Here is a 26953-nt window from a genome sequence, read left to right as displayed (position 1 = left end):
AGTGGTCCTAGCACCTGGTACCTCCAAGCGAGGAAGCCATACGGTTTTGGTTTGAAAAGCACGACGGTGGACAGGTTGTAGCCATGGACCTCAAACAATAAAGGAAACTTCAGGTTTCCCTGTGGGCTATGTACCGATGAGCTGCTATATGGTGACTTAGCGCCATGCAGGCCACCAGGAGGAGCCCGCCTCCAGATGGCACTGCCCCAGGTGCCCGGCTGTGCTTTCTGAGAGCTCTGCAGCCCTGGGAAACAGGCCTCACCTGTGCCCTCCCGGCTGCAGTCCAACCGGCCAGCAAGGCTGCGCCAGTTTGCTGATAGCTGAGGTGGAAAGAAGAGGGGCCTGCAGTCCCACATTGTCCCCTGGGGACTCTGCCTTCCACGTGGGGGAGGGTTTGACAAAGCTGCCCCCCTCCCTCCACTTTTGTGGGCTGCCATTGCCAGTGACTGTTCTCACTTCCCTGAGAGTTGGTGGGATGGCGGTGAACCCCGAGACCTCTCTTGGTGACGTGGGTGTGTGTGGGAGGGGTCTGGGGCAGAGAGATGACTATTTCTAAAGGCTGTCTGTTCCTCGCGTGAATCAGGGCAGCCTTGGTCAGAGTTGGAGGCAGGTGGTCCGGAGGCTGTTTTGCACACAAATGGTCTGGAGTTAGAGGCTGAAGTCTGTTGTTTGAAGCTGGGCGGCACCAAGCTTTCCATTCATGCAGGAGGAAGCTGGGCTGGGGACACGTGGGTCTCCAGGGCCCTGGATGGGTCGGCTGTGGGACCCTTGATCCTCCTAAGGGGTTGCTGCAGAGCCGCAGTCCACATCCCCCGATTTGCTCTGAGTTTGGGTGGCTTCCTCCGCAGCCCAGTCAGAGCCTGTGGGGGAGGCAGGCCCCAGAGTTCCCGGTTGTGAAGGGCTGGGTGTGGGAAGTGTGTGTTCTGCCATGGAAAGGGGTTCCCCTGGGAACAGGCAGGATGGTGCTAGTTGGAGGGAGAACAAGGCTTTTGTCAGGTGTCATGACACTGGGGTGCGAGCCCAGGTGAGCCCGGCTCATGAACAGATCCAAGGCCACGTACTGGTGAGCGGGGCCATCAGCACTCAGCCAGGCAGGTGATGGGCAGGGCCCTTGGCTTCTCTAGCAGGCCCAAGGACATGGTGAGACCCCTGGTCTGAGGAAGGTCTGCCTGTGAGGGGACTCTCACTTCCCCTTGGTCACCAGCTGCCCAGAGTCTTGGTCCCACTGCCCAGCATCTGGCCAAAGGAAGGGGACACCAGACGGGCAGGCCTTTCCTGGCAGCTCCTTGAAGAGGCCATGGTGGCTTCAATCAGCTGAAACGGGAGGCTGGGTGTATTCCAAGTTCCATCCCTGAATCTGACCTTCACCCTCAGGATGTACTCAGATCTGAGTGTTCTTAGGCTCTGCCTACTATCTGTCTTGAATACAATTAGTTCTTTAATATTTTTTGATTACCTGGAATAATTTTGTAACTGTGCCAAACATGTTTGTTCCAGAAAGTCCTATGGGGAGTTGTTGGAAACTGTCCTAAGCGATCCCATGGCCATCCGTGGTGGTGGCAGTTCTCAGCTCCCAAGCTGTTCCTGGCAGTCTGCTGCATGTGGCCCCTACCCAGGCCCCTTCCTCCTGTAGGTCCTGTCTGGCCCCTCTTCCCTCCTTGGAGCCTTAGTCTTGACCCAACTAGAGAGCTTAGTTGAGTTTGCTTTTCCATTTAATGCTTGGAAAAGTACTTGAAGGGTTTGTCTGAAGAAAAGGCCAGTTTCTCCTGGGATCCCAGGCTTTGGGGGAGGAAGTGGGGTCATGGGGGGTGCAGAAGTGGGGGGAGCCTGGGCAAGCACCTGCTGATCTGTTTCTGTTTCTGCAAGCAGGGCCCTGAGGGACTGCCAGTCCTGCTGGGCCATATCCGCGGGGGAGACGGAGCCTTGATATAGGATGTAGTGGCAGTACTGGGACGGCCCTCCAGCAGGAGGGCAGGATCTGATGCAGGCTTCTGACTTTCGCCGGAGGAACAAGAAGTGGGAGCGTTTAGAGCTCAGCCTCTGGTGGGGGGTGGTTGGGGTCGGGATGGGAGGCTGGGTCCTATGTGACTGGAGGACCGGGCAGGGCGCTGGCCGTGGTCCTGATCAGGAGCCCTTGGCCATTTCTCCCTGTGAACTCCATGCAGGACCATGGAGAGCGGGGCTTTGTCCACGAGTGGCTGGCGCAGGGAAGGGGCTCCTGGGGCAGATGCATGGCCACCCTTTGTCTGGACCACTTGCTTCTGTCTCCAGATTCAACTGTTTGTGCTTAGAGGGCTCTTTCCTCTTTGGTTAACGTTCTCCAAGATGGTTCTCTCCAATCTGCAGTTTAATTAGCTGAGAGCTGAATTAATATCGTCTGAATGGAAACCCAGTGTTTCAGGCCATGCAGTGGGCAGACAGCACCGCGTGGTCTGAGAGAGGGGGCCGGCAGCCTCTTAGAGAAACACTTGGTTATGGTGTATTATCCTTTCTGATTCTGAACACTGCACACGTCCGCTGTAGGAGACAGAGAAGATGCAGAAAACCCGAGGAGGCGCGTTTGTCATTCCTGATCTGTTTCTGAGCATCTGTGTTTCTCAAAGGAGATCAGATTCAGACTCTGTCACCTTCTTCCACGCTGACCGTGCGCAGTGGGGATTTACCCATGGAGTCAGACAAGCCTCAGTTGGGCAAATGGTGGACTTTGTCATCAAGGCTCCCTGTCTCTCTGGAGCAGGGGAAAGTGTGGCCCTGTCCCTGATCCCTTACCCCGTGCCCTTGGTGGCTCTGGGTGCTGGCCTGGGGAGGGGCCCTGGGGTCAGGACCAGGGCTGGCCCAGGAGGGGGCTTGTTAAAATGAGGTCCTGCTCGAGGGTGAGTCCTCCATTGCTGGAGGCATGAAGGCTGGGGGTGTCTGTAAAGGACCAGTTAGCTGGGAGCCATGGGAGTGTGGCAGGGGGACCAGCCCAAGAGCTGCTTGGAGGGTCTTCAGGAAGAGTCTGGTTGAGCAAGCCTGGCTGTCCTGTCAACCTGGGGACAGTGGGCAGGGGGTGACTCTGTGAGAGATCCTGAGTCAGGAGAACAGTGGTTGGGGTGCCCTGAGCCCCGAGTGGCTCCTGTGCTCACAAAGGGGATATTGGATACCAGGGGTGTAGTCCAAACTGATCCCCTCATTGGGTGAGCCCCTGTCCCCCGAAAGCTGGTGTCTGCCCTGTGTTCTGAGCCCAGCAGCCTGTCCACCGCAGTGTCCCTTTGGGGGACCCCTCCCCACCCCACTCCTGCCCAGGCTTCCACGTGGGGGGGCTGTGGGACCTGTAGGGGCCAGAGTCAGCCATGCTGACCACCTGATCAGGGCAGTTCCCCAAAGGTGCCTGTGTTGGGGGAGTGTGTGGCAGGCCTGAGGGACACACCTCCAGACGGGGCCCCCGGAGTGAGCCAGGGCTGGGGGAGTCCAGGCCTTATGAGGACAGAACTCAGTGAAGACCATGGAAGAAAACACACCTGGAGGGGAACCCTCTCCCATGACTGACGAAATCAACCAGCTAGTGGCTGCCTGCTCCCTACGAGTGGGTGCTGAGGCTTCTCTAGGGGAGGCTGGGGCCCTTCTTTCCCCCAGAGGCCTCAGAGCAGTGTCTTTCCTCTAAGAATGGGTCAGGTTCCCTGCTGGCAGGGGTGTGGGAAGCAGGGTGTGGGGAGGGGTGGGCTGTCTGAGACTTTCTCAGAGGGAAGCTGAGGCCCAGGTGAGAAGGCTAGCCCGGGCGCAAGCATGTGGATGGGGCTTCACCTGCTTCTTCAGAGCCTGACAACCTGCCCGTCTCTCTTCTGTAATGAGGTGAAACTCACAGAATGTACAATTAGTCATTCCAAAGTGGCCAATTGGGGGCATTTTTTGGGTTCACAGTGAGGGGCAGCCACCAGCTGTCTCTGGTTTGGGACATGTTTGTGCCCCTCTAAGACACCCAAGCCCATCCAGTCTGTCTCCCCACCTCCAGCCCCTGGGGCCGTAGCTCCTGTTCTGGACGTTTCATGGGAGCGGATCACATACTGTGTGACTTTCGCATCTGGCTTCCTTCACTGAGCATCATGTGTTAAGGTTCATTCAGGTTGTGACCTGGGTCAGTGCTTTGCTCCCCTTAAAGGCCGAGCATGTTCCACTGAAGAGGGGCCAGTTGCCGACTGTGCATCTGCTGATGACCTGTGGGCTATCCCCCTCAGTTTGGGGTGTCTGGAGCTGCTGTGAACACTTGAGTTCATGGCTCTGTGTGGACACATGCAAACATTTCCTGTGTTTTTAATGAGTACATTTGCCGTCTGTGAATTCATGTGTGGCCAGGCTCCCTGGGGTGTGCCGTACTCTCCTGGTCCCAAGACCCCCACCCTCTGCCTTCAGAAGCCTCTGGGTCCCTTGGGCTTCTGTCCGTGGCCCCTTCTTGCCTCTTGCTCCCAAACTGTCTGGCGGGTCTGCACTATCGAGCCTTGTCTGATGGAGGCTATGGGCTGGAGCTGACCTTGCCCTTTGTCAGGATGTGGGCCCACCCCACGTGCAGGTTCTGGCTGCACACTGAGGGGACGGATGAGCAGAGCAGGTGAGGAGAAGCCAGCACCAGGATGATTGGGGGCCCCAGGAGAGAAACTGGAGGGGGTGGGGGCCTCTTGCAGAAGGTGATGCTGAGCACGGCACCTGGGCATGAGGAGGGGGGTAGCCCCGCACTGGGCATGCAGCAGAGAGTGCCAGGCTGTGGAGGAGAGCGCGCAAAGGCCCTGGAGCAGGGGAGCTGGCAGGAGGAGATGGGAGCTCCTCCAAGTGTCTTGGTAGGGTGTCGGGTGGTGGGAATGGGGAATAGAGAGGTGAGTTGCAGTCAGGACACATTGGAGGAAGAGTCTGGTGGAGCAGGCCTGAGATGGGATCTTGGCAGGGAGGACCCCTGATGGTGGGGACTGTTGTGTCTGAGGAGGGTGGGGATGACGAGGGGACCCATCCATGTATGCAGGCTGGCGGTGGGTGGACTCTGATGGGGGATGGAGGGGAAATTCCAAGGCTGTCCAGTGGTTAGGATTGCAAGCTTCCACTGCAAGGGGCACGGGTTCAATCCCTGGGCAGGGAACTAAGATCATGCATGCCGTGTGGCTAAAATAAACACACGAACCAAAAATATCCCAAGACCTGTTTGACGTGGGATGGAGGAGGGCACTCAGGTGAGCCTTTGACCAGTGCTGGATTTGGGTGCGGACAGGTGACTAGTGGAGAGTGGTCCCGTGTGGAGCGGCCATCTTGGGGATGAGATGGGAGGGGCTGGGGAAGTGGCCTCAGTGGGTGCTGAGCCAGTGGGTTTCCTGCCAGGGCTCCAGGGGTCCTCCTCTCTGGCCTGGCCCCAGGGGACAGCCCTTCCTGTGGCTCCCGGAGCCCCTGGGTCTTCATCACAGATGTCTGTTCTTTTGAGGGTACTGGGGGGTCCCTTGGAACCTGGGGCTTCTGACTGGTGCATGGTCAGGGGACAATGCTTGGGAAGGGTAGGACCAGACATTCACCAGATTCACCCTGTGGCTGAGGCTTTGGAGGACAAGGGCCATTCGAGGTACTGGCCAGTGGGAGCATAAAGGGTCGCCTTCCTGCCCTGGGTGTTGGGAGAGAGAGGGCTGGATGTGGGGGTTGCTGTGGATGTGGAGTGACCTCTGGTCCAGCAGGGAGCAGGGGAAGGGGGTGGGGGGCCAGGACAAGGGAGGCCAAGGTCATTTATAGAGGCCTTGAATGCTGAGTCTGAAGCCGGACCTTCCCAGGGTCTGAGGTTCCTGGGTTGGGGCCTGTCAGGTCCAAGGCACTGATTGAGCTCATGTTGTTTGCGAGGTTCCCAGTGCCCACCTCCTTCACCCCCATGGCCTTAGGCTCAGGTGGTGCCTCCAAGTACCTTCTGTTCTCCTGGCAGCCGGCTTGGTTGGCCTGGCTGGGCTGCAGTGGGCCGGGCGCTGCCCCATTGGTGGCCCGGGCTCCAGGGACGAGGTCTGCATGGAACCTCCAGCTCCCTCCGACCCTGGCAGGATGACGAGTGGTTCCCTGAATCTGCTTTGCACCTTGAAAGCTGTCAGGAATCCAGGCTTCCTGTCGCTCCCAGAGATTGGATGTGGCAGCGGATCCTGGAGGCAGAGCAGTTTATTAGGCAGTGAAATTAGATTCCAGGCTGCGGCGCCGGCTGCAGTCCTGAAGGATGAGGCATCGGGGGTTCCCCGGGGACCTCACACTGGTGGCTCCCCCTCCCCCGGCCTCTCCTGGCTCCTGGGTCACCCGGCCCCCAGGGAGGCACAGTCTTATCAGAATGGACGTTATTCTGGGGACCCCGCCAGTGGAAGGGGAGCTCAGGCTTGGCCCCCATGACTGCAGTGAGCAGCTTCACAGCCTCTGTGCTCCCTCTGTGCTCTTATCTGTAAAATGGATGCACACCCTCCCTGTCTGTCAGTTGTTGAGTGCCTGGAGCATAGCAGACATGCTGTGGATTCCAGCCTGGGAGTGGGGCTCAATATCAGTGACCCCTTCCCACTCCCCTCTCCCAGCCCTGGGGCCTGGGGGCGAGCAAATGGGAGATAGCAACATGACTATTTTTCCTCCCAACCCTGCTGCTTCCTCCCAACCCTGCCACCTGCTTATGAGAGGTTTATCTCATTAAGGGCTTCCCAGGTGGCGCTTGTGGTAAAGAATCTGCTTGCCAGTGCAGGAGACGTAAGAGACGTGGGTTCGATCCCTGGGTCAGGAGGATCCCCTGGAGGAGGGCATGGCAACCCACTCCAGTATTCTTGCCTGGAGAATCCCATGGACAGAGGAGCCTGGCAAGCTGTAGTCTATGGGGTCACACAGGGTCAGACATGACTGAGCACGTACGCCTATCTCATTAAATATGTAGAATGAGGCGAGTAATCCCAGCTACCTTTTGACTCTGTCTTTGGAGAGGGGGGAGTCTGCGTTGCGGGGACAACCTTGGGGGGGCCATCCCTTCCTGCACCGCAGCCCCCACCCTGGTGCCCTCCCAACAATGACGTGGGATGAGGTGGCAGAGGCTTAGTCATGTTTTTCCAGAAGAGAAATATTCCCTGAAGTCAGATGGGGGAAGGAGGCGGGAGGGAAGAGCCGGAGGCAGTGGGGTCTCCCTCCGGAAGTGGGGGCTGTCCCTCCCCAGAGTGCAGGGGCAGGCAAACCACACACACATGCACCCAGGGCCTGCGGGCACAGCTGTGGGCTGCCTGCCTCAATGGGTGTTGTCAGCCTTGGCTGGGGGGCTCCTCTGGCTGACACCCAAGCCTCCAGCACCCTCAGTCCCTCCCGTCATCTGCTGCCCCTTCTCTCCATCATCAGAACCCTGCAGTCAGGACCTATTTCAAAAGAGGGGTCCATCTCTGCCCAGAGCTCAGGCCATGGAAGTCCCTCCTGCCATCTGGCTGAAGTCTCTCCTGCTGCTTTGGATCCTGCAGGGCTGGGGCCAGCCCCACCCCCCACCCCCTGTCGCGGCTGCTGGTGAACTGGGTGCCCTGCGTGGTGCAGGCCCGGCAGTGCTCCTGGGCTGTGGTGGTTTTGGCTGATTCTCACTCTCCAGGTGGCCCACCGCCCCCCTGCCCAGGAGAGCAAGGTCCGCTGTGCCTGCCTGCCCCGCCCCCCTGCCTGACCCCCATCACAGCCCCTGGAGTCTAGGGCTGGGGACCAACTGCTTGAGATGCTTGTATCCATGGCAACTGCTGCCAGGGAAGCATCCTGACATTGAATTCATTATCATAATTAACCACCACGTACTGCCTTTGTGGACACCTCCTGCCACCGCTCCTTTCTTTCCCTGCAGCCTGGACAGTTCCTGGGCTGGAGGGCGTGAAGACTCCCCTCCCCCAGAGCCTGGGGCCTTGGTCAGGTGGCAAGGAGAGGTGCAGGATGGTGCTGGGCATTAAGCTGAACCTGGCAGCAGAGGGGCTGGTCTCCCAGTGTGCGGGGGGTGGGGTGGACCCGCTTACTGGTCTGTCTGGGAGGAAGCAGACTCTGGGGCCTGGGGGGTCAGTGCCCAGCACATAGCTCACCTTCCAGGGCCCCAGCGTTGTTGGCAGTGTCTGCCCTGCACCTCTACAACTCCTCTCCTGAGGAGGAGCGGGGCAGAGGAGTTCTTCTGAGACACAGCTGCCAGCTCCGAGGAGTCTGCCGGAGGCCAGAACCCAAGTCATGAAGGCAAGAGAGGCCCTGCCTGGCTCAGATTCCCCAGCATCTCCAGGATACCCCGGTGCCCAGGGCCCCAGCATAACTGCAGTGGGCACCTTGTGATGGCCAGGCTAGGGGTGGTCACCCATGTTGTCCTGTGGGAGGGCGGCACCTGCGTCTGAGCTAGCCCCCCACCCCCACCAGCTCCAGTGGGGGGCCAGGCCCCATCGAAGTGCCCCTTGTCACCAAGGATGCAGTGTCTGAAACCAGGAGGCCAGAGGCAGAGCCCCCTCCTGGGCTTATGGGACCTCTACCTCCCTGTCTCTAGATGGGCATGGGCGATGGAAGTCTCAGGTGCCAGGCTGCAGCTGGGTGCTGGGTGGGGATGGCCACCAGTCACTGAGGTGCCTGCAGACAGGAGAGGCCTGGAGTAAGTGACTTTCATCAGCCAGCTGCCTGTGAGTGGCCAAGGACTGCGGGGGCATCATTGCATTTTGGAGGTGTCCCTCTAGATCTGTGGGGGCCCCACCTGGACCTGGCAGCACAGTGTAAGGGGTGCTTGCTCCCTGGGGGCGTCTGCTGCCCTCCTCTGCTTCCTCCTTGTTGCTGAGTGGGCGTGCCAGTCTTTTTCCAAACATCCATCCCGCAGCCTCCCCTGCACCCCCTTGTGGTGCCATCTGTGGCCATCTGTCCCAAAACATCAGAAACAAAACTGGGAGTGTGGCCGGCACTTTCTGGGGGAGGGGGGAGGAACGCTGTGAGGTTCCCACTTGGGCTGCAGGTTTGTCTCCTGAGCTACTGGTGGGGCTCCTGACAGCCTGACCTCTGTCTGCTAGGAAGAGTGGGACATTCTGGAATGTTCTGAGATGCTGGCAGAGCCACCTCGAGGAAGCCAGGCTGAGAGGGCCTGGTCACCCAGAGTCCTGGCCTTTCCTTTGTTCTCTAGAGGAGTGTTCTTATGCAGCACAAGGAGCTGGCGTTCGTGGGTGTGGCCCTGGGCCCTGCCTCCCCGACAGACAAGGATGGCGTCAGGCAGCCTGGGGACCCTGATCTCCAGTCTGGCCAAACTCGCCCTCTGCTGGGTCCCAGACTCACTGTCCACCCCTTACCCGCTCCAGGGCCACCCCACTTACTCCTCGCTTTCTCAGGAACACTTTCCCTTCTCTGTTGGCCCCACCAGCTCTTCACCCTGCAGTGTGATGGACACCTCCCCAGGGAAGCCTGCCAGGTTGTGTGTCCCCCCATCTCCCGAGTCCCGGTACTGAGCTGAGCTGGGTCCCGGCGACCCTTCTGAGGTGGGCTACCCTCTCGGTCTCTCCCACCACTCAGGCCTTGGCATCGTGACCCACTGCCCTGGGATCTCCTCCAACCCTGGCAGACCCTCTCTGGGCATGTGGGCTCCTTCTCACCAGCAGAGTTGAGGGGAGGATACTGTGGGAAGAGATTTATGGCTATAAGGCACATGAGACATCGGGACATTTTTGTCCCTGGGCTCAGTTAATTGAATAAATTGGCTAATGAGCAAAGGAAATTAATTGCGGTTTTGAAATGTGGCCGTTTCCCCGCGTGCCTTTTGTCTGTGCCAGCGGCCTTCAGATAGAGCCGGGGTTGATGATGGAGCCAGGGACACGGATGGAGCCAGGGGCAATGATGGAGCTGTCTTCAGGGGGCCATGCTCCGAGGAAGGGCTGGGTCAGCCCTGTGAGGGGGCTGGCCTGTGCCTCTCTGGGCCTTGTTGCCAGGCCTCTTCCAGGCACATGGGCAGGACCACCAGAGCTGCCCCTGGATCTGGCTGAGGCTCAGTAGGCCTTGGCGCTGAGCACCCCCTCGGTGATTCTGGCCAGACTGGGCAGGCCTGGCCCACGTCACTGTTGCCATGGCCAGGCTGAGTTTGGACCATGTGGCATTGGCTCTGAGGGTCTCATTCCCCACCCCACCTCTGCCACCAAGGAAGCCAGTGATCTCAACGCCCAGGGAAGGTGGAGCTGGGTGCCTGGGTTTTCCCAGGTGGTGATAAAGTGGGAGAGTACCTCAGGAGCCCTAGACCCCCATCAGCAGCCCTCAGGGGCTCTGCTCCCTGGAATCCCAGCCCTACCCTGTCCCCTTTGGCTGGACGCCTGCTGCCCAGCAGTTCCTGGTTCTGGAAATTGACCAGTTCTCTGTGCCCCCTCTCAACACTGCCTGCAGGCGTGTTCTGGTGGTCAAGGATGCTGGATGGCATGGGTGAAGCCAGTGTGAACTAGGGACGGGAAGTGTTTGCCTGTGAGCCTGGCAAGGACAGTTGTGGACAGGGATGGGGGACCATGCCCGGGGTGCCTTGTTTGGGGATGGCTGTGGCATTTGCTTAGTTCTCATTTGCCCGGTGACCCAGGAGGCAGTGCCCCTTGTTTGCTCTGAGAGCTTTGGGAGCAGACAGACAAGGGACACATGGTGGGTGTCCTAGAGAGCAGATGAGGTCGGTCATTGCCATGCAGTCCTGGGGGGCGGGTGTCCCTTGCTCTGCCCTGTCCCTTCCTGTGCCTGGCCAGCACCCGGCCTGGCTGATTGCCCTCTGCTTGGTCCCCAGGTTCCTGCTGGTCTTCTCCTGCCTTGTGCTGTCCGTGTTCTCCACCATCAAGGAGTACGAGAAGAGCTCTGAGGGCGCGCTCTACATCCTGGTGGGTCCCGCAGGATGGCACAAGGGGCCTGATGGCATCGAGGCTGCGGACGGCAGCCTGTCCTTGACCCCCTTGGTCTGACCCTCCAGGTCCCCCACTGGCAGGGACCCCCACCTTCCTGGTACCCACTGTCCTTCTCGGTGGCCCTTCACTTCCTCCCAGCCTCCCCTCCTGATGCTGGTGATACTGCAGCTTCCTCAGCCTCCCCGGCCCCTCCCACAACACCCCAGCACCCCGTTCCCGGCCTGCCCCCCCATGTCATCACAGCACCTGACAGCCCCTGCCCCCACTGTCCCTTTGCCCTTTCCCACCTTCCGTTCTCACTGGAGCCTGAGGGCTTGGGTGGCCCCCTCCGCCTCGAAGTGTGGGGTGTTTCCTGGCAGATGTGGGCGTGGGGTGGGGGTTGTGAAGCTCACAGCACTCCTTTGATGGGTAGGGGTGGGTGCCATGGCAACTGCGGGGTAATTTCTGTGTTGCTGTTGGTGATGGGAGGCAGGGCTGCAGGGAAGCTGATCCTGCATCCAGATGCACCTCTGGGGAGTCCTCCTCCCCCCTGCTCTGTGTCCTGGAGCTGCCCAAGGCCTGGGAGCACCCCCCACTTGGCAGTTACCTAAGACCTTCCATCAGCTCTGCACTCGGTGCCCTGCACGCATGCCAGCTACACAGGACGGGGGCCCCACACCAGTTACACAGGACAGCCCCCACCCACTGTAGTGGCTCAGCTGCAGCGTTGCCCGCAGGAAATCGTGACCATCGTGGTGTTCGGTGTGGAGTACTTCGTGCGGATCTGGGCTGCGGGTTGCTGTTGTCGGTACCGCGGCTGGAGAGGGCGGCTCAAGTTTGCCCGGAAACCCTTCTGTGTGATTGGTGAGGCCCAGTGGGGGTAGGTGGGCAGGCACAAATGCAGGACCAGCTCTTTCTGGAAGTTTCTTCCCACCTGCCCTCTTGGCGTCAGAGCCTGTGGTTGATGAGGCCTGAGTGCAGGGCAATGAGGTGCCGGGCGTCCGTGCCTAGGGAAGGGTTGGGCTGGGTGGACTGTGGAACCAGGCCATGCTGGCACTTTGTGTGTGCACATCTGTCCATCCTCCCAGAGCCCTGGTGGGGGCCGCCCTTCTGCAGCAGAGGGCCCGCCCCCCAGCTCTGCTGTCTCCCGCAGACATCATGGTGCTCATTGCGTCCATCGCCGTGCTGGCTGCTGGTTCCCAGGGCAATGTGTTCGCCACATCGGCGCTCCGGAGCCTGCGCTTCCTGCAGATCCTGCGCATGATCCGAATGGACCGGCGGGGCGGCACCTGGAAGCTGCTGGGCTCCGTGGTCTATGCACACAGCAAGGTGAGGGCGCCAGGCCAGGGTGGGGAGGGCTGGCCAGGCATGATGCAGCCCCTCGCTTCCTCTGGGCGTCTTTCCATGACTTGACCCTTGACCTCGTCTCCCCAGCTTTTCTGCCAGGCCCGGTCCATTTGGGTCCCACCCAGAACCGGCTGGCTCTGTGGTGGGGAGTGTACTGGATTAGTGCCCATCCCCCAGTCACCTGCCCATTAGGCTGAGGCTAGTGGTGGCTACTGGCCGTGGGACCCACGAGGTGGCTGCAGTCCTGGGTCCTTCCCAATCCCCACCCTGTGTTCCCAGGAGCTCCACAAGTCCAGATCCCACCCTGCCAGGCTGTGCAGAGAGGCCGTCCTGCTGGTGGGTGGGCTTATTAGCACCCAGCCTCCTCCCCACTGTCCTTCCTGTCTGAGGCCCCGAGGCTGGACCTTGGTTGACAAGACAAAGTGGGAGTCTCCCTCAACATCAGGGAAGTTTGGGTAGGGTCCCAGGAGGCCCAACATTCTCCAGCCTGCCCGCCTAATATCTGTTCAGGCCCACTCCCTTCCTGGGTGGATGCAGCTCTGGGCCATCCCTGCCTTCCATCCTCTAGGAGTGAGGTACACAGGTGTGGGACCACCCAGGGCTGGGGCTGGGGCTGGAAAACCAGCAGCTTCTCCTGTCTGCCCAGGCTTGGGGCTCCCGGGGACTCTGCAGCCAGCTCTCGGGAGGGGTACCTGCCCCGGAATCCCAGGGAACCCAGAGCTCAGTGAACCTCCAGCCAGATGGGGCCCTGTGCTCCTGGGCGAGTTGGGCTGGGTGCCAACCTGGCAGCTGTGACGTGGCCATCTCTTTCAGGAGTTGGTCACTGCCTGGTACATCGGCTTCCTCTGCCTCATCCTGGCCTCATTTCTGGTGTACTTGGCGGAGAAGGGGGAGAACGATCACTTTGATACCTACGCGGACGCACTCTGGTGGGGCCTGGTGAGTGTCTGGCCTCTGGGGCCAAGGAGAGGGGCCTTCACCAAGGACGTGCTCGCCGGGCGTGGCCTGTCTTTCGGTCCCTCCTGCCCATGGTCTGAGATCCCCCCGCCCCTCCCCACGGTATGCCCCTGACTGCCCACGCCTGGACAGCAGACCCTCAGTTCTCCTGCCTGACCTGGCTGGAGACCTCTCTCTGGGGCCACCTGCTGGCTGCTTCTGACCAGAATGCCATGTGGAGGTGGCATCCCAGGTGGGCCGTGGTGGGGGATGCACTGGTTTATGTGGGGTGGCAAGAAGCCTGGCCCTCAGGGAGCCTGTGCCCGGTCATGGCCGGTCACCTTCCTTCTCCGCTGACCAACCTGTGTGATCTCTGTGATGGAGAGGGAGGGGCGGTGCTGCCTGTCATGTTGATGGAGGAGAGTTTGGAAAAGGGGAACTAGACCCCCTGACTCAACCTCCCAGGCTGCTCCTGACGAGGGGGACTCCGTCCAGAGCTGGTGAACTTTTGGCCCATGCTCACGGCCACCTACCTCCTGGGCCCCTTGAGGACCCTCTCCTGTCACCAGGTGCAACAGCCTCTTCTGAGAAAGGCTTCCTGGGCCACCCTCCCAAGGGCCCCGCAGACCTCGACCCCATTTGCTTGAGCCAGGACCTCTGTCTGGCTCCTCCTTGTCTCTTTCCATGGATGCTCCCAGGTGGGGGCCGGAGTGCCCCGCCTTTGTGAGCTCTTCTGGGGGTGCTGGACACTCAGACGGGCAACACCTTCTGCGTGTTCCCCACCTACACCAGGGATTTCCCCTGTGAACTGTATTTTTATTTTAGCATTTCATTTTTGGCCATGTTTCTTGGTGTGTGGGGGTCTTAGTTCCCAGACCAGAGACTGAACCCGGGCCCTCGGCAATGAAAGTGCCGAGTCTTGACCAAGAGACCTCCAGGGAAGTCCCTTCTCTGTGAACTGCAGACTTTAAAGGTTCCCTCTGCTCTGTGATGGGACGAGATTGGCACCGCCCCATCATTCTTGGGAACAGTTCCACCTGAGATCCCCTTGTTCTGCTTTGTGGGCTGATGGTCCTTGGAGGGGCCTCCTAGGCACTGGGGGAGTCCTCCAACCGCCTCGCTGTCAAGCCGGCCTCCTGAATGCTGGCCGTGAACACTGGCCTTGAATGCTGGCCCTGAGGGCCGAGCCCCCAGCAATCCCCCCACGCCCCCAAGTCTGCCCTTGTTTTGGGAGTACATGACCTTCTGAGGGAGAAGTTCATGAGACCCTGTGTATGGAGGTGCCCCAATTCCATGCCCCTCCTGGCAGCTGGGCCCCTCCCTCTCTGGCCTCAGCTCACAAGGCCCCCCTCCAAAGGCCCCCACACGACCCCTGAGCGTCCTCAGAGGGTCCCTTGGCCCTGTTGCCTCTCAGGCTCCGGCTTTGTCGGAGCCTCCTGGCTGCCCATCTGGCTAGAGCGCGGCCCTCCTGGGTGAACCTGCCCTGCCCACCCAACTCAGGTGTAAAATGAGAGTGGAGGCTGAACACCCTGCCCTGCCCCCCTCCCCCACTGTTGGAGAGTTTCATTTTGGTTCTTGAGTGGGGAAGGGTTGCTGGTGGTGATCCTAGTCTCATGGGCCCCATGTGGGCAGCATGGGGCAGGGGTCTGTCCAGCTGCCCTGAGGCCTTGGAGGTGGCCCTGGCTTCCGCCAGGCCTGGCTGAAGACGGGCTCTCCATTCACAGATCACCCTGACAACCATTGGCTATGGGGACAAGTACCCCCAGACCTGGAACGGGAGGCTCCTGGCGGCGACCTTCACCCTCATCGGTGTCTCCTTCTTCGCTCTTCCTGCCGTGAGTCCTGCCCTTCTGCCTTTGCGGGGGATGGAGTCTGGCCTCCTCGGTGACCACTGCTCTCCTTGGGGTCACATAGGGCAGGGCAGGGCTCCCCTCTTACTGCATCTGTGGGTCCCCATCAGCACCTCCTAGCCCTGGGGTTGACCAGTTGGGTCCCTCTGGCCAAAAGCGGTGCTGTGGGTGACGTGTCTCTGGTAGGTGTCCTGCAGAAGGCATGGGGGCCCTGTTAGCCCTCCACCTGCAGCTGTGCAGGGTGTGGGGGAGCTGGTGGTGCTGCTGTCTAGGCAGTGTTCTCTGAGACCCTGGGCCTCAGCCCCCGCTCATTATAGTATAGACAGACTGGGAAGGGTGGTAACCTTTGTGCCCAGATGTGTTCAGAGTGGGCCCTGCCAAGCTCCTGTGAGGATGAAGCCCCCCAGTCTGTCTCCTGGTGACTAGTGGCTGGGGGTGGGGGCAAGAAGGCAGAGCCAGGAGTGTGCAGGCAAGGTAGGGGGGGCTCTGGTCCCCAGGTGCTATCTGACTCCAGTGACTTACAGGGCATTTTGGGGTCTGGCTTTGCCCTGAAAGTTCAAGAGCAGCACCGTCAGAAGCACTTTGAGAAGAGGCGGAACCCTGCAGCAGGTCTGATCCAGGTGCGTCCAGATAGCCCCCATGTGGGCCCCACACGGACCCATGGGACCCCTGGCCTGGGCCCGCAGTGTTGGAGCGAAGCCCCACTGGGTGTTTGTCTCCTGTCGGGGAATTCAAGTCTGTCCTGAGAACTGCTTAGATGCTTGCAGTGGCCCGGCATCTATGGCACCTAAGGCCAGCGGTCTATAGGCCCTGGGCCAGGCTGTCACCGGCGCCCCCGAGCTGTCCCCTCACAGCACCGATGCTGCCTTGCACTTGTGGGATCGGGGTTCAGAGATCTCCGTGCAGGTAGGTGGCAGAGCCATGTCTGTGCACCCAGCTTGCACCACCCACCCCACCCCTGGGGTCACAGTGGGCATGCAGTGTCCAGCAGTGCTTCCTGAGCCATCCTGAAAGTGTGGGACGGGCACAGGCTGCCCAAGGGGCTGAGGTTCCTGCAGCCCTTCCCAAGGACCGGGGGATCCAGTGGACCTTTGGCACTGACTGGCCTTTACGACAGGCTGGGCACTGGCCTGGTCCCTCACATGGCTTTCTTTTTTAAAGATACTGCCTTGCCCAGGCTGCAGCCTACTTTTGTGTGTATATATATACTTGTGTCTTTCACTGTGAGAACTTCAAATGACTGCTTCTTTTAAATGCAAAAGAGTGTAAAGAAGAACAAAAATGCCTACCCCCCCATTGACAATAGTCCCACCCACTATGGACACCAAAGTCATAGCACTCCCAGTGGTTGCGAGGTTAGGGAAGGAGCATGGCCTGAACAGACAGCACTTCCCTGTAGCCCCCTCCTCTCTGAGAAGTGCTGAGTTATTGGGGGAGGGTGGGAGATGGGGAGGAATTAGGGAAGGACCCCCACACACCGGGGGCTCAACGAGGCCACACATTCTCAGTGCTGAACGCAGGCTCAGAAGTGACTGGAGAAGACCATAGTGCTCACCTCACCTGAGTTCATGCGGTAGGAAGTCAGCCTCTGAGACTTTGGTTTCTTAGATATGACACCAACCAAGAGCACAAGAAATGAAAGAAAAACTTCTGTGCATCCAAGGACACTATTTGAACATCTCCTTAGAGAGTGAAAAGATAACCCACACGATGGGAGAAAATATTTGCACATCAGATATCTGATAGAGATCCGGTATCCAGAATCCATGAAGGACTCCCTGCTCAACAACAAACAGACAAACGACCCAACTAAGAAATGGGCAAAGGATTTAAGCAGACATCTCTCCAAAGAAGATACACCAGATGGCCTATAAGAATGTCAAAAGGTGTTCAGCGTCGTTCTTCATGGGGGAATTGCAAATCAAAAGTCCTTCATATCCACCAGGATGGGCCACAATTTAAAAAAAAATGTGTTGATGAGGATGTGAAGTCAGAACCCTCATACGTCGCTGTGGGAGTGGATGTGAAATGGTGTGGCTGCTGTAGAAGACAGTTTAGTGGCTCCTCCAAAGGTTAAACCTGTCACACGACCCAGCAATCCCACTCTTAGGGGAACAGCCAGCAGAACTGCAAACAGGTATTTAGCCAAAAACTTTCACGCAGGTGTTCACAGTGGCACCATTCACAGGAGCCAAAGGTTGAAACACGGCCTCAGCCAGTGAAAGGGTGCGGAAGGCATGGTCCGTCCACACGCTCGAATCTTGTTGTTATTTAGTCACTCAGTCGTGTCTGACTCTTTGTAACCCTATGGACTGTAGCCCATCAGGCTCCTCTGTCCATGGGTTTTCCCAGGCAACAATACTGGAGTGGGTTGCCATCTCCTTCTCCAGGGGATCTTCCTAGGGAACGCACCCGCATCTCCTGCATTGCAGCAGATTCTTTACCATTGAGCTACCTGGGAAGCCCCATGCTTGAATATGTCTGGCCTTAAAAAGAACAAGGCTTGGACATGGGCTTCACCAGGGACAGGCCTTGGGAACGTGCTAAATGGAGGGAGCCAGACCCAGGAGGCCTGGCAGTGAAATTCTATCGCTAGGAAGTGTCCAGAGTGGGGAACCACAGAGCCTGACGCAGATCAGGGATGGCAGGCCGGGGGAGGGAGCGGGGAGTCATGCTGGGGGGTTGGGGGCCCTTGGTCTTGAGGTGGTGAAAGTGTGCTGTTTGTCAAGGGGATATTTGCACAGCATCAGGAGCGAGCTTAGCTCCAATCAACTGTGCCCTTTAAAAGGGTAAATTTTACGTTATGTGTATTTTACTGTGATTAATAAGAGTTGGGAGCAGAAGCCAGGCCCGGCCAAGGCTGGTAAAGGGCAGGCCTGGGCCCTGCAGGGGTTCAGCCTTACAGCGGAGGATGTGGCCCATGTCCTTGGCTCTGGCCCTAACCTCCTGTCCCCTGGGGAGGGCAGGAAGGTGACCATGATGCCAGGTGATGGCTGCCAGGCATTAGGTGGGACAGATGGAAGGGAAAGAACTGGAGTCCCGTGCAGACTCACTGCCGGGTCCCCCCTCCCAACTCCACTCTGCAGAGGTGACTGTGGCCCAGGGGGGTGGGAGCGACACTGGGCTGCTGTCCAGAGGCCAGTGCGCAGGGATGCGTGGCGGCGAAGCCCCGGGAGAGGCGGGAGGGCCCCTAGAGCCCGCCTGACCCCATCCTCTCCACAGTCCGCCTGGAGGTTCTATGCCACCAACTTGTCGCGCACAGACCTGCACTCCACGTGGCAGTACTACGAGCGCACGGTGACCGTCCCCATGTACAGGTACCTCTGCCCCCACCACGCTGCCTGTGTATGCCCCCCATTTGTTCTTGATCCCCATTTTCAGTTGTTCATCATTTGGTTTGCTTTTTGTTTCTTTTTCTTTAAAACATGTACTTTTCAAAACCGAATCGTGTGTGATTTATTTTATTAACTTTGTTCTCTGTTTTATAGTTTGCGGCTTTTATTTTTCACCTTCATTCCGCTCCCTGCTTAGTGTCCTTGCTGTCAGGGGTATAGTGTGTGAGTCTGGTGGACACGGCCCCTTGAGCTCACAGAGGTAAATGCAGCTGCTTCCACGGACCGCAGCCTGGTGCAACCCCGCTGGTGGGGGGCCCTGTGTTTAGAAGCAAAAGGATAACCTCGACCCTCTGACCCCCAGCGAGGGCCGGGGTCTCTGTTGAGGAAGGAGAGACCCCCGGAGCACAGAGAGGCCCCAACAGGACAAGGTGCAGACACCCCCAGGATCCCTGCGGGGGAGGGAGGCCTGGGGAGCCCCACTGGGGGCCGCATGGACAGTGGGCACCTTTCCAGGCTCTGCCCCTGGGGTGTGTTGGTGCCAGGCCCGGGCTCAGAATGAGGTCCAAGGTGAGAAGGGTGGGGGCCTGGCCGGAGTCCATGAAGGTCAGGTGCCCTCCGGTGAATGCTGAACTCTGGGTCCTTTCAGCCAGAAGAGTCCCCTTACCTGCCCCTGGGTGTCCACCCAACGGAGCCCTCACCGGGGCAGAGTCCTCCTGCAGGTCCCCACCTGCCTCTCCCGGGATCTGTCACCTGGGAGACAGTGCTGCCCACTCCCCTCTCCAGCATTTGACCCACCAGCACTTCTGGGGACACTCAGTCTTGGGGTGCCGGGGGCCCAAGGGCACTCACTCTCACTTCAGGCCCTGTGTTCCCAGTCCTCGAGGCAGGACCGACCCTCGTGCTAATTTTCTTTGTTCTGTTGTTTCCCCCACTTTCCTCGACTATTTTTTTCATTTCCTTTTTCTTCTCCCGTTCTTTTACAATCTTCTGTTCCTTTCCCTTTGTGTGTGTGTGAAAAACACTTGAAAGCTCGCAAACTCAAACCTACGGGGCCTCCAGGTAGGACTGCATGGGCGGAAAGCGTGTAGTGTGATTCTGTGCTGTTGGGGCCTGTCCCGGGGCCCCCTGAGCCAGCCCTGCCGGGCCTGTGGCCCCTACCTGGAGCCACACGCCCCCTCCTTCTCCCCGGTCCCCTCTCCTGACTCCCCACCCCAGCTGCTTTCTTCTGCTGGATCTGTCTGTCCAGGTGTTTCCTGTCCCTTGTTCTGCTTCCTGCCTGTCTCAGTGACTGGGGTCCTGCCCCTGCGTCTCCACCCTGCCCCTGGGGCCCCACTTATGCCCAGTGCAGAGGTAGTGGAGGCGGGGTATTGGCCGTCCCAGTTTGGGGCACTCCCAGTTAGCAGCCCCCAGTCCTGGCAGACTGCTCTGGGCTTGGGGTCTCTGTCTCTGCATCCGCTCCCCTAACCCCAAGTCTTCCCACTGCAGTGAGGGTGAGACTCGAGGCCGTGGACAGAGGGTCCTGTGGCCCATCCATGTAGCCCCACTGACCATGTCTACACCAGACAGCTCGCTTCCTGGGGTCCCCTGTCTAGACCGGGGTGCGAAGCTGCTCCAGGAAGGGTCCCCTGTGCCCTTTGTAGGACATGTCTTTCCCCTCAGAGTCGCGGCACGTACTCTGCCCTGCAGAGCAGGGCTCTCTCATCCTCCCTTGGTGCCCTCTGTGGGAACCTGTCAGAGTTAATCCTCTGCTCCCAGAAGGGAAGAGGGGTCAGGCAGGGCCAGGCTCCGCAGGCAGGAGGGCCTGACTCCTCCCCCAGAGGCGGGGTGGAGAGGGGGCAATGTCCTTCCCGGCTGCTGACCTGGGACTCCTGGGGCCCAAGGTGGGGGGACCCTGCTTCAGATCCTGACAGGCTCCTCCCAGACCATGAGCCCCTTGGTTCACCTACTCCAGCAGTACCACATCCACCGACATCCAGGGAGACACCCCTGCCCAGCCCCGGGCCTGGGGACTGGTGGCGTCCTCCGCAGCCGGCTGACCCCTAGACTAACATTGCTCTCTCCTGTGTGTCCCGCCCCTGTCGCCCGCCGCACCCTCGTCCCCTACGACTGGACTGTGTGTGCGTGGCCCTTGAGTGTGTGGTGCCTGCACGTCCTTGCCCGTCTGTGTTCTGTCCCCTGCCGCTCTGTGTCCAAGGCATGGCGTCCTAACTGCGTGTCCCTGCCCTTGACCCATGTGTGGGGGCGGACTGGGTCCAGCTGCCAGGGGTCTCTGCTCCAGGCCATGGTGGGTGCTCAAGGAGGTGGGGAGACCAGCTCTGCCCCGATGTCCACTCCTGGAGCTCTGCTGTACCCATGGCTTGAGCCGACTGAACTGCCCAGGCCTCCTGCTTGGTCTGGACCTAAGAGGACAGGGGACAGCCTTGGAGAGGAGTGGGGAGGGGGAAAAGGAGGGTGAGCATTTTCAGGATCCAGGCCTGGCGGGGCTGGGGCTACAGAGGGAACAGAGAGGTGGGGCCACACCTCCTCCCCTGGGATGGCAATGACCAGGGCAGGGCTGGGGGAGGGACGTTCTTCTGGGTCCTAGGGGCATGGCTGGGCAGGGGAGGAGTTGGGAGAGACCAGAGCAAAGTTGGAGACTGACTGGCGGGGGCAGGTCAGGGCTGCGGGTACAGGGGGTCAGAGATCTTCCTGTTTTGGAGACAGTGGGGAGTTCGAGCAGAAGGACTAGAGCGAGTCAGAAGAGGATGGGCATCCGGGGAGCAGGGACATGGGGTACGTGGAAGGGACGGGAGTGGGTAGGGGCTGGAGCCAGGGTGTGTGGGGAATGGTGGTACTGCGGGACAGTGAGGACACCCAGGAGAGGCTTGGACACAGTTGCCTGGGAGGGTCAGGAGTCCCCAGGGTTAAGAAGGCCTGAGGCTCAGGATAGGGTTTGGGGGCCTGGGGCTCAGTGGGGATGTCACAGACAGTGGGGGTGTCAGAGCAGGTGGAGTCTGAGTTGGAAGGAGAGACCAGTTCCTGGAAGCTGACAGGGTGACTGATGGACAAGATGGAAGCTGAGGGTTGAAAGTGTCGAGGAACCAGGTGGGAAGTGGGGAGTGGGGTGGAGGGAGCTGGGGAGTGGGGTGGGGGGAGGGACAAAAGTGTCCCCAGACAGCATGGGGACCCAAGTCTCTGGGTGAGGCTCCTGCAGCTGGAGGTGGGGGCGTGGACTTCCCCAAGAGCCTCCCAGTTGTACAGACCACTGCCTCGCATCCCAGAGGGACTTGATTTACCTCTGGCTTCCTTGCTGGTGGCCACAGCGCTGAATGCTGGATTGACAGGCAGGCCAGGCATGCGGCTGTCCTGGTGGTTGGGACTCCATCTGGGAAATGGGGCTCGGAGTAGGGCCAGACCAGTCACTCAGGAGCCGCCCAGTGGGCTCTGCCCAGCACAGTCCTTTCCTGGGACCTCTGCCCACCTCAGCTTTGGCAGAGAGAGTGGCTCAGAGAGATTGGGGTCTGGGAGTCCTAGGATGTTGGGGGCTACGTTTTCAACTGTGCTGCAAATCTAGGGGGTGTTCAGGGGTTTGGAAGGGGGAGGGGCACGCCCCCATTTTCTGGTGCCCTGCGGGACCTGCTCCACGTGGGCATCCCTTCTAGGGATGGCCTGGGCACCATCCACTCCCAGGGCCGAGGTGCCCAGGGAAAGTGAACCCAGAGGAACACAGAAAGTGCCTGGGCCGCAGAGGTGGAGACATGGGCTCCCCGGGGATCTGCTGCCGCCATGGACTCCTCTTTCTGCCTGTGACAGGTCATGGCCTGTGTCCCCATGTGAGATGTGGACGCCGGTGAGAGTTGGCATGGGGGTCCCTGGGGCTCTGGTGTGTTGGGGACTCACTCACCTGTCCTCTTGCTGCAGACTGATCCCGCCGCTCAACCAGCTGGAGCTGCTGCGGAACCTCAAGAGCAAGTCTGGACTTACCTTCAGGTGGGCGGGGGCGTCCACACTGGCTCCAATCCCCCATGGCTCCGTGAGGGCCAATAGGGGCACCCAGGCTGGGCTAAGGCCCCTGATGGCTCAGGATGTTGACATCCTGTTGCTGCAGGCCCTGGTGCTACTGGCGGTTTTCCCCTGTTGCTGACCAGTCTTGACTCCCATCTTGAGGGCGGCTGGTTTGAGGGTGGGCATGGTTGGGGTGGTGCTCCATATGGGGCAGGGAGGCTGGTGCTCTGGCCACAGATCAGAGGAAGAGTCCAGCCCTGGAGCATCGGGTGGAGACACGTGGGTAGCACCTGCTGGTTCCTTCATGACCACAAAACCTGCGACTCCCGGAGCACTTGACACAGATGGGCTTGCCGAGGACATGGACTGGCCAGTGGGAGAGGAGGGGAGGATACCTGCTGGACCCAGCGCCCAGGGCTGTTTGAAGAGCTCTCAGCAGCAGGGTATCTGGAGAGGGTTGGATGGTGCCCCTCTGCAAAGATTCATCTGTGTCCTGGGACCTGTGAACATGACCTTATCTGGAAGAGTCCTCGTGGGTGTGGTTAAGTGAAGGACCTTAGCTGTCCTGAGCATCGACTGTGGAAGTCGACAGCTCCAGAGGCTTTCTTCACACTTCCTCTTTGAAAATTTGTTAATATTGGTGATGCTGATTAAAACAAGTGTCCATAAACATGGGGCCATAGCACCCTCAGTCTCCAAACTTCTCCTGACCCCTTCCAGATTCGCTGTCCCTCTGGGACCTACCTCCTTGGGCCCCCAGGGAGCTCTTGGGGGTCTGTGGGTTGTTTCTGCACCCCTCACATGCAGCCCTGGCCCCATTGTACATCAGCTGGGCCCCGCGTGGGGTCCAACCTCTGGGCTGGCTTCTAACATCCTGTGCTTCTGTTTGCAGGAAGGAGCCCCAGCCGGAGCCATCTCCCAGGTCAGTGCCCGCCTGCCTTCTGCTGCCTCCGCTCTTCTCTGCGTGTCCCGTGGAGCTCGCGCTGCCGCGGGGCCTGTGCATGCTCCCTGATGCCACTGCGCGAGGACCCTTGCCCGGTGGTGATGTGGGCACCTGGGCCTATGCCCCCTTCCAGGCCCCCAAGCTGAGGGGCAGCTCCTGTCTGCCCGCCTGTGACTGTAGCCCCTTGGGCGGGAGGTGGGAGGCTTCCAGCGGAGCGGTCCCACTGGCTCCAGGCACAGGGTCTGGGCTGCTCTGAGTCAAGGGTGACCCAGGTGGACACTCCCATGGGGTGTCCCAAACACTGCGGGTCAGGGTCAGGCAGTGTGGGGGGCGCTGTTCTGAGGGGAGGTCTTCACACCACCCCTGCAGGTCTTGGTTTGTGGAGGTTTCTGGAGGATGGAGGAGTGGGAGAGGATTCCCTTGGGACAGGGTCTCTTGCCCTGCCTCACACCCCCTTGGTGGGCACCCGTACCCCACTACCCGTGTCTGTCTAGGCCCCTGCAGTTCTGTTTGGTTCAGGTGAATTTGAGACTGGGACCCCAAATGGGGACTCCCGGGGGTGATCTCTGCTGGGGTTAGGGTGATTGCACCCTGCTGTTTTCCTAGTTTTGAAAAGAAAGCCAGATCAATTCACTACTTTCGAGTCTGGTGACCTCCAACCTGCCCATGTACTGCTGTGTATCTCTGAGTTCAGGGGTTCCCTGGTGCCCTGTCCACACCTGCACAGGGAGTCCCATCCCCCAGGCCATGGACCAAAGACGCTGCCTGCTTGTTCGTGCCCTCCTGGACTGAAGGCTGCTCAGCTGGGAAGGCACTGGGCTGAGCCCTGCTTCAGCATCCATCAGAGGGGGGCATGTATCCCACCCCTGAGTCCCTGATGCGGGTTGGCCACTGGAGCTGACCCGGGAAACATCAGCAGCGCTTTGCCTCCAACCAGCCCAAAGAGCAGCAGAGACGACCCTTTAGATCCCAGACCAGAGTGGCTTTATCCTGGGCAGTGACCTCTGTTCTCACGGCACAAACTGAGGGGCCCGGCATGGGGCTGTGGTCAGGTGGGCAGGGAGGGGGAGCCGCAATCTGGCGTCTGGGGCGCCCCAAGGCTGCTCCACTTCATTGGTTCCTGTTGGTGCTGCCATCAGCCCCTCCTGTGAGCCCCCAGGACCCTGAGGCCAAGGAGGTGGGCGCGGCTGCCCTCAGCTCTGCCCAGCGGGCGCTCTCTGGCCCTCGGCGCGGCCCCTCCGGCCTGTCGCGGCTCCCTGTGCTCGCCACCTGCGTGCCTCTCCCCTCCAGACAACTTTCGTCTCAGCCTCTCTCTCTCTCTCTCTCCTCTCCTGCCCTCCCCTCCCCCAATCTGGAAAATCTTGCCTGCCCCCCCCAAGTGCCTTTAATCATGTCACTGCCCTTCTCGGGCCCCTTTCACGTCCGCTCTGTCTTTGGGGATGAGGTGGCTGACCCTGAAAGCAGGACTCCAGGTGAGGATTCACGGGAGCCCCCTGGCTCTCCGGCACGTTCTGTGGCTCTCCCCCTCGAACCCGCTTTTTGCTCCTCCCTCCCTCCCCGTGTGTCCGTGTGTCCCTGCCTGTGACCAGCGGCTTCCCCTGGGGGCCCCAGGCTGAGGCCCTGGGACAGAGGGCTGGCCTATCCTGGGTGCACACCTTTCAGCCAGGGCATTTCTGTGCCCCGACTGGAGCAGCCAGGAGCCCCTGTGCAGCACGGTGCACAGTAGGTCTGCAGGAAAGGGTCCCGCCCTGGACACCTATGGGTGGGCTGTTCCTGGGCTGCCCGGCAAGGGGACCCTAAGCAGGTGGACGGAGTGGGTGTGGGGGCCCTCCACTGCCGGGAGATCCCTTGGTTCTGGCTTATGGTGGGGACATGCACTGTGGCTGTGTGGGCGTCAGACCAAGGCGTGGGGCTGGCGGGTGGGGGGGCAGGTGGGGGTCTCGGGCTGTGCTGCTCCGGGTGTGGCTCTGACTTGCCCTTTGATCCACCCCGTTTCTGACTGCCTATTCCTATGCCTGGGGAAACCCCTGCGCCCCAGCTGCTTTGCTCCCGTCCGTGTGGCCCCCTCTTCATCGTGGGGGGCCGTGTGCCGTGTTTGGGTGCGTGTCTGTCCAGTCTGGTGTTGGTGACTGTTTGTGGGCACCTCTTCCACCCTCTTGAGCCCAGGCCCCCCCTGGGCTGAATGTGGGCAGGAAACCCCGGGGCCAGCCTAGGGCCCAGAGGTGATGGGCTGGAGTCGGGGCTCCTCACTGCCCACCCCAAGCAGAGGAGCAGTGTTCAGGGGAGTGTCTGGGCCACCACCAGTCCCCCTCCCCCTGCTCTTGTCCTGCTCTCAGACTTCTTTCATGCAGGAAGCCTCTAGCCACGTGAGGCTGTTTAAATTTTCATTAAAACTAAAGAAACCGCTGCAGTTGGAGAGCCGCTCCCCAAGCTTCTGTGCGTGGGAGCCAGGCTTGAAGTGTCACATAGGAAATGGTGGGTGGGCAGTGTGGGGCTGCTCATCTGTTCAAGGCTGGGGTCCTTCTAAAGAGCCGGAGGCAGACACCCCACCCCACCTCATGTTTTCTCCTGGGGGAGGAGCCCCCAGGCGGGGCAATGCAGGGCTCTGTGTGCAGGCCTGGGGACCCCTGCAAGGAGCTGGCCATGTAGGTCCCGGTTTTTAGGGTCTTCATCTGTCTGGAGGGCCCTGGTGGGACTGTGGCTGCCTCAGGGGTGTGCCTGGGGGGAGCACGTTTGCCCTAAATCTGAGTTCTGTGAGCTGCTGGGCCGGGGGGGTGGTGGGGCGGTTGGTCTGAGTCCTGGAAAGGTGTGCCCCTCTGCCCCAGCTGGCCCTCTAGTTCGTTTTTTCCTACAACCTGAAGTAACTGGGGAAGGTCCCACCAGGGAAGCGCACATGCTTGCAGGGTCCTCCATGGAGGACGAGGCCAGTGAAGCCGAGGGAGAGCTCTTTGAGGAGCCTTGACCCTGGCTTGCTGGTGTTAATGTCGGGAGATCCTTGCTGGGACAGTGGCAGGTGCCACCGGTGTTTAAGTGAATGTGCGGCAACACTGTTGGCTGCATCCGGGTTTCCAGGCACAGCAGTTTGAGAGCCACTATCTCAGAAGCAACAACTTCGAAGGTGGAGGCAGAGAGCAAGACCCCAGGGAAGCAAAGGTTTTCTTGACGTTTTTGCTGGTTCTTTTCATTTCTGCTTAAAAGTTTTGTGGCTCAGACAGTAAAGAATCCGTCTGCAGAGCAGGAGACCCGGGTTCGATCTCTGGGTCGGGAGGATCCCCTGGAGAAGAGAATGGCAATCCACTCCAGTATTTTTGCCTGGAGAATCCCACGGATGGAGAAGTCTGGCGGGCTGTGGTCCATGGGGTCACAGAGAGTTGGACATGACTGATCAACCAACACACTTGTAGGTTCTTGTGCATAGCTGAGGCTTGCTCTGGCCTTTGTGGAGGATCTTGGGCAGGCTGACCACCGGCAGCCTTTCCTGAACAGCTAGCCTCAGGTCAGGATAGCCTTCACGCAGGGTCTGGCCTTGGCCGGCCCTTTCATGTGCAGGTGCCCCAAGCCTCCTCCTCCTTGGCTCCCCTCTGGGTAGAGGTGGCCACTGCGTTCTGGGTAAACGGGGGGGCCACTTCCGATCAGGCCGCTGTCTGGGTTGGTTTGTGAAGCCAAACTCGCACGTTTTTCCTCTGAAAACGTGAGCTTTCTGAAAACCTGTCCCTGTAGAACCAGCAAAGCCTT

General features: G+C 59.9%; 1 protein-coding gene across 1 annotated transcript in view; it reads left to right on the top strand.

The window, feature by feature from the left end:
- Nucleotides 1-26953, top strand: part of KCNQ2 (potassium voltage-gated channel subfamily Q member 2) — a 48614-nt gene that overhangs the window by 5360 nt on the left and 16301 nt on the right. The window contains exons 2-10 of the mRNA XM_088843923.1: nt 10730-10820; nt 11561-11687; nt 11977-12152; nt 12984-13109; nt 14831-14941; nt 15481-15576; nt 18179-18273; nt 22192-22260; nt 23168-23296. Coding sequence (XP_088700049.1) covers nt 10730-10820; nt 11561-11687; nt 11977-12152; nt 12984-13109; nt 14831-14941; nt 15481-15576; nt 18179-18273; nt 22192-22260; nt 23168-23296 — 1020 coding nt within the window. The remainder of the gene's footprint in view (nt 1-10729; nt 10821-11560; nt 11688-11976; nt 12153-12983; nt 13110-14830; nt 14942-15480; nt 15577-18178; nt 18274-22191; nt 22261-23167; nt 23297-26953) is intronic.

Source organism: Moschus berezovskii, chromosome 15 (assembly GCF_049115385.1).
Source record: "Moschus berezovskii isolate FMDL1 chromosome 15, NW_MosBer_1.0, whole genome shotgun sequence".
Taxonomy (NCBI): Eukaryota; Metazoa; Chordata; class Mammalia; order Artiodactyla; family Moschidae; genus Moschus; species Moschus berezovskii.
The sequence above is the reverse complement of the archived record's forward strand: the minus strand, read 5'-3'. Positions and strand labels throughout refer to the sequence as shown.